The 18712-nt window shown below is 36.0% G+C and overlaps 1 protein-coding gene across 4 annotated transcripts in view; it reads left to right on the top strand.

Annotated features, from left to right (window-relative positions):
- The window catches only part of Cndp2 (Cytosolic non-specific dipeptidase 2), an 81815-nt gene extending 75128 nt beyond the window's left edge, over nucleotides 1-6687 (top strand). For all 4 annotated transcript variants that reach the window (XM_081727992.1, XM_081727989.1, XM_081727990.1 and 1 more), the window contains exon 11: nucleotides 6224-6687. In XM_081727992.1, coding sequence (XP_081584118.1) covers nucleotides 6224-6268 — 45 coding nt within the window. In that variant the 3' untranslated portion in view covers nucleotides 6269-6687. The remainder of the gene's footprint in view (nucleotides 1-6223) is intronic.
- The last annotated feature ends 12025 nt before the right edge of the window (nucleotides 6688-18712 follow it).

The following is an 18712-nucleotide window of genomic DNA, read 5'->3' on the forward strand; positions in this document are numbered from 1 at the left end:
AGACCTCCTTTAGACTTGCCAGGTAGATACCTCGGATGGATACCTAACTGTTGACATCAATTAGACGGGCCTGCGCGCAGTGTTGCCAATTAAGGAAATTAAAATTTTCCTAAATTTGGGCAAAAAATAAGAAATTTTTGTTTATAAATCCGTATCTATACGTCCGAGTGCAAGTCAACTTACGCCAATCGAACTTTGTCCTTACTTAACAAATGCAAGTTCAGATCGTTACAATGGGGTGATTAGGGAACGCACGAAAAATTCGTATTTAGGTTCTAACCCTTGATTTTTCTAGTTTTTCCTTACTTTTCTGTTTACCGTAATATATTTTTGGTAATTAGAAGTTTTGTTCCTTAAATCTCGTCAAAATTATTAGTGGTGTACCAATGTTTAATTTAAGATAGTTTACGTCTGTCTGGTGGCAGTGTTACCAGCTACAAGAAATTTTAATTCCAGATTTTAGGGGGAAATTTTGGAATAAATATCTGTTTTGTCTCTATTATTTCCCTCTTGTTGGCCATATCGGACCAAACGTACAAGTATCTGGAAGTCTCGTCTTTCCTCTACACAACGCACTATAGAAAGTTTCAATAGGATAATTAGGGGAAGTACAGTTGAGATTTACAGTAGACCTTGTTCTCTAATTGGGAAGATAACTGTGATTTTTTTAAAGGTAGTATGAGATATTTTTTATTGACATGCTTACTTTATTAGATATCGTCACAATACTTGTTGGATATATTAGAGGGATACCAAAGCTTATTTTAAGACAGTTTGTGTGTGTCTGATAGTAGTGTTGCCAGCTACAGAAAGTTTTAATTCCAGATTTTAGGGGCAAATTTTGGAAAAAAAATACCTTTTTTATTTCTATTATTTCCTTTTTGTTGGCTACATTCGCACAAACGTAACAGTGTGTAACAGCCTCATCCTTAGCCTACACAGCGCACCATAAAAAGTTTCACTAGAATAATTAGGGAAAGTACAGTTGAGGTTTATAATAAACCATGTTCTGTAAATGGTAAGAAAATGGTGAATTTCTGAGGTAGAATGAGATTTTTTTTTTTTTAATTTCATGCTTACTTTGTTATATACCGCCATGATACTTGTAGGATATATTCTTGGAGTACTAAGGTTTATTTTCAAATAGTTTTCGTCTGTCTGATGGCAGTGTTTCCAGCCAAAACAATTCATTCCCGCTTTTAGGTGAAAAATTCGGAAAATTTCCCTTTCCCCCTCTATTATCACCCTCTTGCTGGCTATATTGAAATAGACGTACCACTGCCTGAAATCTTCCTCTTTGGCCTACAGAACGCACCATAAAAAGTTTCAATAGGATAATTAGAGAAACTGTAGCCCCGGCATATTTGATTTTTGCTTGTGAGGCGTAAAAAGTGTCAAAATTTTATGTGTATGACATAATTTTTTCTTTCCCTCTTTGGATGGAAGCAAGCGACTTCAGGATTTCACTGTACCTTGTAAGTGCATCAAAGATTCTTTTAGGTGATTTGAACCCATATAGCAGGAGTGGTACTAGATACAAAAAAAAATTTAATTCGGTTAGGGATTTTTTTGTAAATTTTCATCCTTACATTTCCCTCAATAATTTCCCGCCCATTGGCAACACTGCAATACAACTTACACCAAAAAATAGTCACATCCTTTTTCTAAAAAACAAGACCTTAACCATATCAATCAAATGAATGGTTTTTAGCAATATGTCACTAACTGGAAATGTAGGAAAACGCCAAAAATGACCTTGGGCCGAAAGGAATAATCACACAATTTTGCTAGTATATAGGTACAAAGAAACAAAAGATTTGTCAGTTACGAGGGCTTCGACTCAAGTTCTGTTGATTATTTCAATAATCTGCAACGTAAATCAATAAATAATAGTTGCCAGAAAAAAAACAGACATTTGAAAAAAAACATGAAAAAGAACGACGTTTTTTATTGAAAAAAAAACTTCACAGAAAAAAAAACGTTTTTTTACAACACTAGTTTCCAAGCTATTGGCCCTCGCCAACTTTGCCAATATGCCGATATGTTATATGTTTATAGGACCTTTCTTTGCTTATCTCGGCGTCAGGAATCGCCTCCTGACGTTTACGTTAATTAAGTTACAGTCTGTATGTCATTTATATGCCATGAGAATGCTGGGTATTCTGGACAAATAGTATCGCAACATAACTCTCCAAGGCTTCGTACGCATAGTAGATGCCACACCTATATTTCTTTTCTCAATACCTTTCTTCTCCCTATCTGATGAAGCTATATTTACTGTTAATTATGTTGTGATTTTTACTTGTTTTCTAGTAAGTTTGTATGTAGAGTTTAGCAGAAAGATCTGCCAAATTTATAACAGGAAATTTTAGATGGCAAAATAGACCATATTACAAATTTTAATTTACCAAATTTTAATTTATTTAATTTTAATTTACAGTGATGAAAATATTCCGATTCATAAAAACATACTCCACTTATTCCTACATCGTTGTTTAGCCGTGATGTGAGGTGGAAAATTTTCTTCTATATTCTTCCGGAAAATTTTCCGTTCTTAAATATCAATCAAGTAACAATTCCTCAGTATTCATAAAATTGACTGAAATCATGTATAGACATGTTAAAAATGAAAGATTGTTTAAAGAATCTGAAAATTTTCATGGCTCAGACAATTTTCAGTACTATGTAGGACCAAGTGAAACAATTTTTCATGAATCGAAAAATTGTTTGTTCTGTACAGTAATGAAAATTTTCCTGAAAATTTTGAAACGGAAAATTTTCCGATTTATAAAAACACTCCACTTATTCATACATCGTTGTTTAACTGTGATGTGAGGTGGAAAATTTTCTTCTATATTTTTCCGGAAAATTTTCCGTTGTTAACAAATATCAGTGATCAAGTAACAGTTCCTCAGTATTCATAAAATTTTCCGATGAGACGGAGAAACATTGTGTAAAATTTTACTTCCCAACATGAAATATTAGAAACTATTCTTGTTCCCGAAAGCTAATTGGAAAATTATAATTGGTTGCTGACTAACTTTCCTCCACAGAAATTCTATTTTGTAGCTCAGTGTGCAGTTAAACATAGTGGAAAATTTTCCACCAAACATCACTATACATAATATCCTAAATTGTTCGGATTATGAAAAGTTTTTTCCACTTGTTTCTACATCGTGATGAAAATTTTCCGATCTATGAAAATTCCTTTCACTTGTTTCTACAGAGCAATAAAACTTTCCTATTCACAAAAAGTTGTTTTACTTTTTGCTTCAAAATGATGAAAATTTTCCGACTCATAAAAAGTTCAATTTTCCCATATTAAACAGAAAATATTTCGATTCATGAAAAATTGTTTAACTTGTTCCTACATAGTACTGAAAATTGTCTGACCTATGAAAATTTTCAGATTCTTTAAACGATCTTTCACTTTTTAACATTTCTATACATGAATTCAACCCATTTTATGATTATTGAGGAATTGTTACTTGATTATTGACATTTTTTTTTAGAACGGAAAATTTTCCGGAAAAATATAGAGGAAAATTTTCCGAAATGGAAAATGTTCCACCTCACATCACTACCACCGTCAGAATGAGTGGTTTTTAACGATGTTTCACGATGTTTACGTGCTTGCCCTCACAATGTGTGCATTCCCGAATCCTCATCTAGAAGTATAGACATCACCTCTGGTTTTGTCGCAATCTCAGTACGAAAAGCAGTTTTAAGTTATTCAAAGACTTCAGTATTTACATATTTCTGAAGGGTAAAAAACTACAAGAGGACAAATTGGCGGGAGATGCTGCCTGTGCGAAGTTACCACATAGTGAAATATAGAGTCCTTAAAATATTCCTCTTAGAAATGCAGTGACTTCATTTGGTTCCGCTGCGATATCTACCGGGCAATTTCTTTGTGAAGAATTGAACCTGTTTGCCTGAAATTTCTTACACATAACAGTATTATTTTCCCACCATAAATCGTGTCGACCTACCTAAAATGGGTACAAAAAATTATCGCTCCATTGTAACCATACATGTACTACTACGCTACTATGTATAAATAATGAAATAAAGAAATGGTTACTTACCTGCGTAAGAAATTGAAAATCTAGGATGCATAAAAAGTAGAAACTTAAAGTTTTACCCCAAGGAATTTTGGTACTCCGACGATGATGCCAACAGTAATATACAGCGTGATTCAAAATGATGTGAACGATTACAACTTCTTATAACTTTTTTTATTAATCATCCAAATAGCTTCAAATCTTACAGTTAAATGCTAAAACTCTCCAAGTTTTTGTGATAGAAAATGAAAATAGTACATCACAAATGTTCTATGTGGAACCCCTTTGTTATCCTGCAAACATCTATTCGGTATTCCAATTCCGCCGAGACCCGTTTCAACATGTTTGCACTGCAGCAGTGATGCACTCTTTCAGTTCATTCACATCTTGGGGTAGAGGGGGTTTGCAGACAATGTCTTTTAGATGTCCTCACAGAAAAAAAAAATCGCAGGGGGTTAAGTCCGGTGATCTTGGTGGCCAACGTAGAAGCTGATGATCATTTTTACCTGACCGCCCAATCAAGCGGTGTGGCAGTCTGATGTTGAGGAAATTTCTGACATTGTGATGAAAGTGAAATGGAGCTCCATCCAATTGATAGATGAAGTTTGCACTGTCATGTTCGAGCTGTGGCTTAAGCCACGTAGTAAGCATTTGTAGAAATGTTTGTCCAGTCACAGTTCCTTCGTCGAAGAAGTACGGACCATAAACTTTTGAAGATGAAATTGCACAAAACACATTCGTCTTCGGTGAATCACGCACAATTTCACAGATTTGGTGAGGCTTTTCAGTTCCCCAAATGCGAACATTTTGTTTATTCACTCTTCCTGTCACATGGAACGTAGCCTCATCGCTGAAACAAAGTTTGTCCAAAAAATCATCAACACTGCACAACTCTTGAAATGACTTACAAAAAAATCTTGCGACACGTGTGATCATTAGGTGTTAAGTGTTGTAGCAACTGCACTCGATACTGATGCATCTTTAAATTTTTACGCACTACACGCCAAACAGTTGTTTGAGGCATTTGAAGCTCTTTGCTAACTCTCCTTGTTGACTTTTGTGGGCTGCGTTGAAAACTGGTTCGAACCCTTTCGACATCTGCCTCAGAAGTGGACGACCTGCCAGGCGATTTTTCTTTACAAATGCATCCCGTTCTGTTGAATTTGTCATACCACTTACGTATGGAATTCTTTGATGGTGGATCTTCATGAAATTTTGTGTGGAACTCGCGTTGAACACTAACAACAGACCGACAAACGTGAAACTGTAAAACGCAAAATGCTCTCTCTGCACCACAGGCAGCCATCTTGCTCTCTCTGCAATCACTGCCACCTAGCGGATAAATTCGAAACTACTACGCTCGTTCCAAACAAAACTTGAGGATAATATTGAAAGTATTTCCATAGAGATTTCATTGTTGATAGAGTATTATCACTTATAGAATGTTTCCTTATCGTTCACATCATTTTTTGTGTGTATATATAATAATATAAGGAAAAAAGTAAATCTACAAAACAAGAAAAAGAAGTTCCATTATTCCTAGAATTATCATTTTCAAAGTACGCTTAAAATTCAACTGCACGTTGTTCATCAATCCATGTCACAATGATAACTGAAATAGTTTCCATCAGCATCGACGACCTTCTGCCAACGTTCTGGAAGGCCATGTATTCCATCGCTGTAGAACTTGGTGGGCCGTGAAGCGAAGAAGATATCAAGTGCATTTTGCACGTCTACTAGGGATTTGAATTGACGTCCTCTAAGGTAATTGTGCAAGGAATGAAACAAGTAAAAATCGAACAGTGCAGTGTCTTCAGAGAGTATGGCGGATGCAATAATGTTTCCCATCCACAACATATACGCCCTTATGACGCTCTGTGGAGATCCCATGTTCACTTTGTCCTTACGCAAGTTCACGGTGTAACTGAACTTTCAAAACCAGGTAATAGGTCGGATATACTAACACCAAAAACTGACCGTCGCCTTATCTCCATTCGCATTCAATTCACGGTCGATGAAACACAGACCTCCACAAAAAGCGACAGACCTTTCTTGGTTACCGTTATATAGGAATATAAGCACATAATTCATTAACATTAAGAAGTTAACATACCAAAAGCTGTATTGCTTTTAACATGTTCAATTTGTCTTCTTTTTAGTCCAAACTTCTGGGAGCCTATCTGTATGAAGTTGCTCAGTTATAAACAGGTACCAGTATTCAAGGTCTCGAAGCAAATCAAACGGTGTCTATAAATGATTTATATCAGCTTTATATGAAGAGCTTGGAAGAAATGTATCCGCGTTGAAAATAAATAAAAATGGTGGAAGATTCGAAAGTAATACATTTGGATTAATTAAATATCATGATGTTGAATGAAGATTGTGTTGATTTAAATTTCCATAATCTTGTGCCAATTTTTAAACTTTCTGGACCATATTGCAGCTGTTTGTGGTTCATGTATCTGCTGAATGAATTTATATTTTTATAGCAGTTACAACAACTGGTGTTCTGATTTAATTTTATTATTTACTGGAACGAGCTATATTACCATATAATAATTAAAGCTTATATTCAAATGTTGGTAATTGTTCTTTTATATTAAATTGTTACAAATTTGCAAAATGTTGTTTTATTTCATGTGTTTTTCTGTTCAATACATCATGCTTGCTTCACTATTAGTATGAGAACAGAAAGTATGCCTAAGTCAAGGAAATGTCCAATTGGCGGCCGAACGACCGATATTTTGCAATGCCCCGAATCTTTGAAGTTTAATGTACCGGAAAGAGTAAGAAAATTCATTGAGCTATACATCATAGCTGAATAGTTTTGAGTTGAATTAGAAGTTCATTATGTGTCATATATAAATGAGCCATTATTTGATTATAATATGACAACATGCATCCATTTTCTGTGAATGTTACAATATCTTAAAAATATGCCGAGTGAAGAACTGTACTTTCAAAAGCTGTACAAATCTTAATTTGGCCCGTCAACTACAAAATGTTGCCTGGCGTTGATTTACTGTCTTGCCTTTCTAGTTTGGGAAACAGCTTCTAAAACCTTATAGTTTTTAAAATCATCTGGTCGATACAAGAAATGGCTTTATATATATATATATATATATATATATATATATATATATATATATATATATATATATATATATATATATATATATATATATATATATAGTAAAATTTATTGCGTACGTGCCGAAGTTCTACCTGTTTGTGGTAGGTCGCTGGTAAAAGATGTCCCCGAATGATAGCGCTTCAAGAGTTGGAATCGGTAGTCATATCGGAAAAATATTAAAGCAGCAGCAGGCAGTGAGCGTGTACTAGTAGCTCGTAATCCGATCAAATGGACACCAATAAGAAACACATCAGACAGTTTTACTCTGAGTTCGATAAGGGCAGTAGTGCGGTATTGGTCTGCCGCAACATTAGGTAAGTGTATGGTGAGGATGCAATTGCTAAAAGCGAGAATTCAGGAACGACGACAGAAGCTGTTAAGTTCAACATGGTCTGGGCTTCCATCAGCGTTTTTTGAAGAGAATCTGGACCAAACTGTAATAGTCAGTCCGAATCCAACAGAAGAGGAATTAACAAAAATCTTCAGGTACACAGTGGAAAGAAGGCATCTGATGCTGGGTTTCACCACAAAGTTTTATCTTAGGTTTCACATCAGCTGAGTGCAATTCAACGAGAGGAACGTGTCACCTTATGTTTCCTTACTTTCCTGATCAAGAATGTCCCCTTCTTGACATGGATATTCACAGGAAATGAGAAGTGGGTTATGTACCGGTACGTGACGCATCACAGAACTGTATTGCGCTTTTCTGAACTGCCTCCATCAACGTCTAAACAAGAACTTCATCCCGTCATCCGTGAGTATGTAGTGATGTAACTGATCCAAATTTTTGCTTGATATATTTTTTCGCGTCAACGCAAATTCTGCGTTAGTGTACTTTTGTGACGTTCATTTGGATTCGTACAGTTCGTATTGTGTGTGCCTTCAGATAATTGTGCTGCCATCTGGTAGTAGTGAAAGAAAGAAGAGTAGAAGAAAAGGAAAAGGAAAGTTGTGAGAAGTCTATGTAGAAAAACGAAGAATTTCTGTCGATGTGTTAGGGCGTATGATGAATCAGCAGAATTTTTTTGAACGTAACTACATCTTAACACCAAAACCTATTCAAAATGTGAACTACGTAATATCTTTAAAAAGCTGAAGTTATACTTAATATTTTACAAGTCATTTACAAAAGTGGTGATTAAAAAATATTAACGTATATTGCCAACTGCTTTATCAGCTATTGCTAAGATAAAATTATACCACAACGTACTTCGTGGTAGAAAGTGGTGGAGGACGAGATAATTTTTGGTGAACAAAGTAATCGGCGGGTATACTATGTTAAGAAAAGGTGTACGATAGACAAATCTCCGTCAAAGTCACTGAATTTTTCGAATTTCTTCGACCTAATTGTGGAATACTACAGTTATCAGGTTTCTTGGGACGAATCGCTTCATAAATCGTCAGAAGTGACGTAAAGAACGATTATTGTGAGAAGATTCATCAGATTTAGAAAATGAGAGGACTCTCACCGTATGATCACGAACATTCGCGTGCTTCGTCGGACTAAGACTTTGTTCTTGCAAAAAATTTCGAAGTATTTTTACGAACCGACAACAATATTGGGGAAGGTAACTTCGTAAATTTATACAGTGTTTCAGGTACCTTTAACTATTATTAATAAATGGCACTGAAAGCATTTATGTTTGTTTGTTCCTTTTCCAGGAAGCATGACTTAGGGAAAACGACTGTAATATTTCATGTAACTGATTTGTGAAAGTGGGTGATGTTTTCACCTATTTTCTTTATTACATCATAGGTCTTCTCACAGGTGAAACCGTCCGAATCTGGACCGTTACGGTAAAGTAAACTGCGCCTTCCTGGATCGTTGGACGATTGACGGAGAGACGAGCCTTCTGAACCTACTAGTAATATAGTGCAAAGCTGTATTACTTGGAGGTAAAGAATTGTGCGTACTCTGCGGGAACCGTCTAATGATGGGACATGCCGGGCCGCGCGAAGCTGTACAGTAATAGTGGGGTGTTCAAGGCATTTATTGGGAAGTCCTAGAATCTAATCAAACCGTTAACGCGTCCTTCTTCTGTCACTAGATATACAGACAGGAATCATTGCGGACAAAGCGTCCAGAGTTTGCCAATTGCCAAGGAGTTATCATCCAACATGATAACGCTAAGCCACATACGGTACTACTAAATGACACGTTATAAGTTAATAGACTTTGGTTGGGAGGTTTTACCTCACATGCACTATTCTCTTGATTGGTCCCTACTGATTGCGACCTTTTTTGGGTTTTGCAAATCTTCACTGGGAAGACCTTTGCTGATGTGGAGGCTGTGAAAGTTGCATCATGTGAGTTCTTCAACTCCAAACCTGCGGAGTTTTATTGGCATGGGATGATTCATCTAGCAGAAAAATGGCGAAAGGATAGTGATCATGCTGGTGATCATACACAGTTCTAGATCAGTTACATGTTGTGTACTTCGCTTTTATACCAAACACGAGTAGAACTTCTGCACCTATCTAATACTAGACTGAATCATAAGGTCAGCGTTTCAGAGCACAACTCTCGTGTTCTATTTCATAGTTATAATCAGGGTGGAAAAAAATCATGATTAAAAAAAAATCATTTTCGTTGATTTTTTTGATTTAAATCAAATCTTGCTTCTCGTATAATACAAGTTGCGAACTGAAGAAAAAGCATTAGGAGTTAGTATTAAATGCTAATTATACCATTTAAGTGAAAGTATTGGGGTTGAATTTTGAATTATCCCCAATCGTTAACCTATATCAATCCCAAAGAATGTTTCTTAACTCTTTTAAATTAAAGCTCTTTTCAAAGGTAAATTATAGACTTTCAGTCAAGCAGCTACAGCATCATCCCTATTTATCCTAAGATCATGGTACATACATCACTCTCTTTAGAATAGAACAGCTTTTGAAACGGTAACATTCACATTTCCCTATCGTGTACCTGAAGCGAGAAATTTTGAGAGTAATCGGCATTTTTTAAAACTTTTTTTTTATCCCCTCTGGATTTCCCTGTGTTAACACACAGATCTCAAAATCAACTGGGAAATACTAAGGGATGTACTAAATGTGTGTACAAAATTTCAAGCTTCTATCTTGAGTAATAAGGGTAAGGAAACTATTTAACAATGAGCTAAGAACATCCCCACAATGCTCCAGATAACCCGGATGTAATATAAAAATTTCCTCAGACATCCCTATTTATCCTAGGATCATGATTTGTACATTATTCTCTTCAGAATAAAACAAATTTTCAAACGGTACCCTTCAAATGTCTCCATCGTGTATCTGGGGCGGGTAAATCACGAAAAAAGGAATGTTCTGTTAAAAATATTTTTTTAAAAAATTCTTGCCTTTGTGGACCCCTCCCCTGTTTTAAGGCAGAGATCTGAAACAAATCTGAAAAACACTGAGTGCATTGAGTAAATGTGCAAATTTCAATTGTAGGTGCAAAAGTAAGCCCGCGAAAAATAGTATTCTCCAAATATCCCAGATTCCCGTATAAAACAGGATCTCAGGTAACAGTTTCCTGACACATCCCTATTTATCCTAGGAGCATATTACTACATCATATTCTTCAGAACAGAACAGCCTTTCAAACGGTACCATTCATATGTCTCCATCTGAGGCGGGAAAATCACGAAAAAAAACTATCTCTGAAAATTATTAAGGGGTGCGCTGAGCGCGTGTGCAAAATTTCAGTCTTCTGAATGCAAAATGTAAGCCACCAAAAAACAATAATACGCATAACAAAAAATATTTTTTTAAATTTATGACGTCATCACATACTATGCCTCAACGCCGAAAGGCGTGAAAACATATGTAACGTGTTCTAAAATGCCTCCAGTCTTGAAGAAAACGAAGCAAAAAGCCTTATTGGTACTTTTTTAATCGAATAATGAAGATTCTACCCTATCACCTAAAAATAGGCGATATAATTTAAAAGGTTAAGCATTAAGGAAAAAGCACAACAACTTTATCAAAATGACACCTTTTATCACAAAAGTTACTGATATTTGGCAAGGGCCTATCTTTAAAAACTCGGAACTAGCTTGCCGCATGAAATACACAAATTTCGCCTAAAGCTATAAAATTAACAAAAAAAATGGAGGGGATAGGAACCCTCTAAATACGCCCTATTATCTGGGAACAAACAGACACTCACAAAAAGGAATTTTTATCTTAAATGTCGATGGTGATTTCCCCGTTGGAATAGTTAACGATTTTAAAACCCAAACCCAATGTTACGAAAAGAAGAAAGTAGAATTGCTCCGTTACCTGTTCAAAACGGGATTTTCCCTAATCATCCCCTGCATGACACTTGTTTTCATACTATACTGTACATTTGAGTCTCATTGTATTATGATTATTAACTTCCATAATCGAAATAACAGAACAAACGGGATTTTTACTTATTTTCACTTTAAATTAATTTATTTCGGAATTCGATTTAAATCAACGATTTTTATTTAAAAAATCAAGTGATTTAAATCTTGATTTATATCGTGATTTAAATCAGACTGATTTAAATCAATCCACCCTGGTTATAATAAAAGCCTATTCACTAACAACGGTTCAATGATAAAGTGCTATCATCAGGCGCTTTTCTACCTGGTTCGATTCCAAGTTGTGATTTGTTGTGAACAATAACGTGTCCGTAGGTTTTCTCTGAATTTTCCCGTTTTCCTCCCATATTTAACTTCCGTTAGGCATGTGTCTCCTTTAACATACAGTACAAAAACTTGGGGATGTAAAATAAAATAACTGTCCATGGGAAAGATGATCATCATCACCCAGTAGACAGTATTCCTCTAATTTCTACATGGACACAATAAGGTGTTAGAACCACTACGAATTCCGTAACCTGGCCAAGGCCATTCACACTAGTAATTTCAAAATTCTAGAAAGATTTATTATAAAGATTTTGCAGCAATTTTCAAAAGTGTGTGACATGTCGTTCTTAAGCTTGCTGTAGGCTCAATACATGGGAGACCATCCGGGGTCACCTGGAGCGAAAACAAAGCAGGTAAAGGTGATGAACCAGACATAAATTTCCTAATTGCTGGGTACTGATTCTAGGGTTCTCTTAAGTGATCTCTTTGTGTCCATTCACCATCTTGGCAAGGAGGTAGTTTATTTTTAAATTAACAGTAACTTTTTTCATAAAACTTGAAAATACAATATATGCTCATAAATACAACTATTGAAATAGTATTCCATTTCGAAGTATTTTCGGGTGTATAATCGGAAGAAAATCGGAAATCTAAGATCAATCAAGGATGAATGAACCAATCGGACCATCAAAAACCCAATTTGTATTTCCACATCCTACGAGGCTTGGCTAAAAAATAATAATAATAATAAAAACGGGCACCGTGTCAGTATATGTGGAGCACTGGGGAGCATAGAGCAACGTTGAACCTTCGCGAAGAGAATGATATACTGACACCTGTCAGTCGGGTTTAGTCTGTGAGCAATAATTGAAGAAAAAGTTACGATTAATTAAAATTGAGCAGCGCATTAAGAGGCTCCATCACGGCAAACTTAAAATACCGCCAATTTTACAGTAATTATGTGATATCTTCAAATAGATAAAAGATGATTGAAAAGTGGAATAAGAGCTCCCTAGACAATATTATTTTACATGAGATACCGTTATCACGACTAACTTATCTGCTTTCGATTTCCAGCCATTTAGAAAATCGGCATTTGTTTTTACGTTTCTAAATGTCTGCAAACGGAAAGCTACTAGGTGACTCGTGATAAAGATACTTCATACAAAATAATATTGTCTAGTGCATTTCTTTTATCTATGTGAAAATATCACATAATTAGTCTAAAATTAGCGGTATTTTAATTTCGCATTGATTAGGTTTCTTAACTTGAAATTCCTTGTGAAATTAAAGAAATAACTGAGTGTATATTGTGATAATATGATGTCACGCTCGCTAGTGTTTTAGTGGCACCAACGCTTCAGCGAGGGACGCGAGAACGTTGATGGTGATAAAAGACCGGGTCTTCCTGTTACAGCAACAACAGGAAAATGTGGCAGAAGTGACTGACTTCCGGAAAGATCGCAGACGTGGTGGACATCAATAATGAATCTGTCCACGGAATTCTGCATAACCTATTTGAACATGCGCTAACTTTTCGCTAAAATGGCACAAAAAAAAAAAAAAACATAGGAGCAGAAGGATTGTTAACGTTAACCGGAATTGTTAACGAAAATGTCACTGGTGACGAGACGCGAATCTTTCAGTATGATCCAGAACGGAAAAGGCAAATCGAAGGTCATGCTTATTGTGTGTTTTGATCAATCAATGCTCTGCTCCTGATTGAATGAGTACCATCAGGTCAGACAGTGAATAAACAGGTTTAGGTAAAGCAGCGAGAATGCGTGAGAAAGAAAAGGATCCTCTTGTGGAAGAACAGGAATGGATTATGCATCACGACAATAATTCTTCGCATACTACTTTGACTGTTAAGCAGTTTCTGGCAGCAAGGACGTACGCAGGGGAAGGGGGTCCGGACCCCCCGAAATTTCGACTTTTGTGTAAATTTAGCCTAATTTTAGGGGCAATTTTAGGAATTTTAATATAAAATACCCTCATATTGAGTTTGGATCCCTCTCAAAATAAATTCCTACGTACTCTACTGTCTGGCAGTTAAGGAGACTCCAGTGTTGGAACACCCACCTTAATCACTGGACTTGGCACTCATAAGGGAACTCATTTTCAGATTGTGGAAAAGGTGAATTAGAAAACGGCAGAAGTACTCAGGACGGCGATGCATGACGATTTGCACAACGGCTGCCAACAATGGAAACTATGCAAATATGCGTACAGAGGGCAGGATAATATGTTGAAGATCATTTATAATTTGTAACTTTATGACAAACTGTACTTTTGGCACCAGTTTCATTGTTATTTATCCAGGTCTCGTAGAAGCGTAAGCTGTAAGCCTATCCATAGTTGAACTCGTGTTTTTTACTAATGATAAGGCGGCAGATCATCTATATGCTTGGTCAGAGGCGCACCCATGCGGGAGGGTCAACCAGGTTAGGACTCCCCCGTCACAAAAAGAATAAATCTTTGTAACGACGTGTATTTGTACACTTTCTTAATAAAACGTATGTTGGTTTAGCACAGGGGTAAAAGTACATCTGATAATGTAGGGGGACGCATGACGTCACGCTGTCCTCCGTGCCCATTGTATTTTTTAATAAAGTGGGACGCCATAGAAATTTTTTGGAAGTGGGGTAATGGCGTTCCCCCCTTTAACCCGTGGTTTAGCAGAGAAATGATTGATTTAGCATATATATTTAATTTTACACTTCATCCGTACTCTTCTTATAAGAACGATTTTTTTTAATAGTTGGTACTAACAAACAATTTCTTAGTGTCATTCTGGGTGTAGAATAACACTGACTCATTACTACACAGATGTAATGTTTTGCAATGGTTCTCAAAGTGGGGTACGCGGACCCATGGGGTCCGTGGGACGTAGCCAGATGGTCCGCGACGCCTAAAATTGAACTCTCAGCTGTTATGCAAGAATTGTTTTTCAATTACTAAAAAGAAAGCAATTAGAATTTCTGGATGCGTGTCTATGTTTGGCTAACACTAATATCTCCATCTTGGTTTTCAATATCCATGGAATGGGGAGAGAAGCCATGGGGCCTTATTCCCTACAAGCTACCACAGAAATTGTGAAATGTAACGCATAGGGTTGCCATATTTCAAAAATGAAAATCCGAGACGCTACTAAACTGCGAGAATTTTTGAAATGCTTAAAATGAAAAGAAATGTTTTATACTAATTTACTATCTTCCATTACATAGAGTTGTTCAAGTATTATGTAATCATTTTTAGTCTTCTTTTTAAAAAAAAAAATCTCAGGATTTGTTACATTTCGTGTTTTCCAGAGTCTGTTTTAGCTCATTGAAGGTATGATGTTTCCTTTTACACGTGGGATTTTTGACTAAAACATTTCAGAAGCAAGATGCAGATTTAAATTTAAATGTTTTTCTTTTACATTTACATTTACGTTTACATCTAAATTGGAAAAATCAATTCAGCCCCTTGGGGCAAGATAATACCCACAAAATTCGAATTTTTGAGATACAGCAACTACAGTATCTGGTGATAGGTGGCTACTCAATCAACTATTAACATTGTGTCGAAAAATATAACTAATGGGAAAATGCGAAGGTACTCATTATGGTAACCCCAACATGTTACTGCCAACACAATGGTAAGCCACAAAGCAAAATGGCCGCCGAAAAGACGTCTGTGTCTCGGGACGCTGCGACTCTTGGAGATGCTATTTACTATGAACAGAATGACTTAAGTGCCTGCAGTGGAAGTATCTATAAGCCGTCAGAGTTGTCTCCTGATACAGAAACGGTAGGTTTCTGAAAGCTCTCAATGACATTCCATCGGATAAATGCATGGATAATAAATACAAGACGTTATGTACAATATTCGATATGGAACAGAGATTATTATAGTGTAATAAGATTGACGAAATTTCCAAAATACAAAGTAGATAGTCTTGAAATACGTGTGTATACTGTGGGTTACCGTTATATTGCACGGACATTATATATATATATATATATATATATATATATATATATATATATATATATATATATATATATTCATGTGAGTTACTCGATCCAATGCCAAAACCGCGAATGTGCTAAATTTGACTTTGAGTTAAAACTTATAAGCATTTTAATATTCAACTTACCCCGAATAATCAGTATATAAACTTAGGTACATGTTTCAGGAATTGACGATAACTTCTAATATACCGTACTCATATTTCACAAATGGGCAGTGCGTATTTACGATTTTGTTTCGGGGAGGGCTTTGCTAACTTTCGGGGTGGGTTTTGCCTGAAACTGTGAAAATTCTGTAAGATATTTCATATACTTTACTATAGTAAGTAATATTTCGGGAGGGGGCTAAAGCCCGGAAGCCCCCCTAAATACGTCACTGCAAATGGGACTTTGGTATTGGAATCTGTGTGTCCCAAAAACATCAAACTGCACTTAGGTGAAAATAACAAAATTTCCACATTCGTGGTTTTGGCATTGGAGCGCATTGTCTTGACAGCATGGTATCCTATATTTGCTCATGGTATTCCACAAAGTGTTGTAAAGCGTCCCTTATTGTTTATTTCGGTCGGAAATAATGACCAAGAGAAGCAAAACAACCATGGTAAGTATCCACCAATTCCGACACAGCAAGTACTGCTCAGCAGTTTCAGCGTCAATCTCCCAAAAAGAGAAAAAGAAAACAACATCAAGAACACTGTGGAAATGTAATGAGAGGAAACAAAGGAGAAAAAAGTGGGATGTCTTACAGGGCCACAGCAGGGAAAGAAGGGGTTCGAGATTACATGGCACCGATAGAGGATGATCTACCTCGAGCCCCGGTTTAATACAATATTAATTTTTTATAAATGTTATTATGTAGTTCTTTTTAGTGTGAAACAAATTTTAAATGAGTGTGGACATTTCTGACAACGACAATCTTATTACTTACAATGTTTAAGCTGTATAACAATTAGTTTAACACGGGCGATTTCGGACAACATGTCTGCGCCATTTTGGTTTAATAATTTCGGTTATTACCAAGACAATATATAGTGTATATCAATTCGCTTAATTCAATTTTCTACTTTTAATCAATTTAAAGTGTAATAGTCGACATGGCTAATGGCTGCGGCATTTAATCTATATATAACCACAAAAGTGGTTCTAGAAACTTGAAACAAGAAACAAGAAACAGGGAAAGAAGTGGCAACAGCTAGCATTGGGCCAACATATGGTTGTGCTAGAAAATATTTTCCAAGATATCGGATGACGAGCAGCAGAAACTGTTTGAAGACTTTTAGGCTTTATCAGACTTTGATCTCCAAACTGCATATTTGACCGGCATAATGAAAGTGTGTAATACGAAAAGAACATACATTAAAGCAGAGAACAGAAGAAGCCACTCGTTCCAATATTTCGTTAAAACGAAAGACGGAGTGATATATGTATGTAAGAAAGCATTTCTATTAATACACGGTTTACAATGTCACTGGGGAAGAGTTGAAAATATTCAAAAGCGTATGGTCATGAAAGGGAGTCATATGTACGGAAAAATCAAAGGGAGCGTCATGAAACTAGATCAAATAGACTGGAGGATAAAACCTTAAACTCTGTGCAAAGACACATTGAAAGTATTTCTGCTTATGAATCAATAAGCAATAGTGTTCTTTTTCATTACAAACAATGATGGGAAAAGAATCATGATTTTCTAGAGTTAAGAGCATACTCAATAGTGTTACTTTTCATTTATTATTTACTAGATACTTTTATATATTTTCACTTTCGTTTTCATATTTAATCTGTTTTATTTCTGCAATAAAATGGCATACCTCACTTTTCCTGCAATATAATTGTAACCAACATTTGGAATATTTGTTGAGGCTTCCAAATATATACTTATTGTCCTTCTCTAAAGTAACCCACGTGCTTCATATTGTTAAACTAAGTTACCAATATATCAGGAATGCAGTTTCCAGTGATAAATATAGCTGACAGTCATATTTACGAATTGTAGCAAATCTTGAAATTTTCATTCGCGTTTTCTCGAAAGTGCACAACTGATGGGGCGTTTACACTTAGTCGATTTAGTCGCACGACTAAATCGACTCGCTGCATTTGCCACTAAATCGAAGCAACTAGGCCGAATCAGATTGATGGATGTGTTCAATTATTTCAACCACAGAAAATAGAACGTCTTTTAATTCAGTTGCCAGTCGATTAGTCGCCTTCGATCAACAAGCGATTAAGTTGAAGTCCCGTTTACACGGTCGATTAAGTTGAAAGTGACGTCAATTCAACTGAATCGAACGCAAATCGACTAAGTGTAAACGCCCCATGAGGGTTACCATTTTCTTGCCCCAAGGGGCTGAATTATAAACAACTATATGATTGCTAACGGAAACTAAAACACGAAGTTTGCGTTGCGTTGACGCAAACAAATACGGAATGTGCCCCCATACTCACATGCGAGTAGAATCTGAATAGAAACCCCAAGGCTAAGGAATAAGTTGCTACTTGTGTATAATGCGTCACATCTTCCATCATAAATAGTATTCCAAGAGCTGGAAGAGGAAGTGCAACGTCATTTAGTAAGAAGGGAGTAACATGATTTTTAGCTGACAGTTTGTTATAGTGTGACAAGACGGATAAGCTGTTGGCACAGTACATCCTTCCAGAACGACAGCGTTGATTATGGCTGTTTTTAGCTGAATATTCTCTAACTTCGGGTATCTTCAGAAAACCAAAAAATGCCAGGTTCGAACCGCAAAGCCAACCTTTGCAATCGGGTAAAATTGTGCAGATATGTTTTTCTTTTTTCTAAAATGTAATAAAAGCAATATTCATTGAAATACGTAGTGATTCAGTATTTCGAAACGTATGTATACATGAGAGCACATTATAGTTTTGTCACCTACGTTTCCATAC

The sequence above is a fragment of the Thermobia domestica genome, chromosome 10, assembly GCF_964235325.1.
Source record: "Thermobia domestica chromosome 10, izTheDome1.hap1.1, whole genome shotgun sequence".
Lineage (NCBI taxonomy): Eukaryota > Metazoa > Arthropoda > Insecta > Zygentoma > Lepismatidae > Thermobia > Thermobia domestica.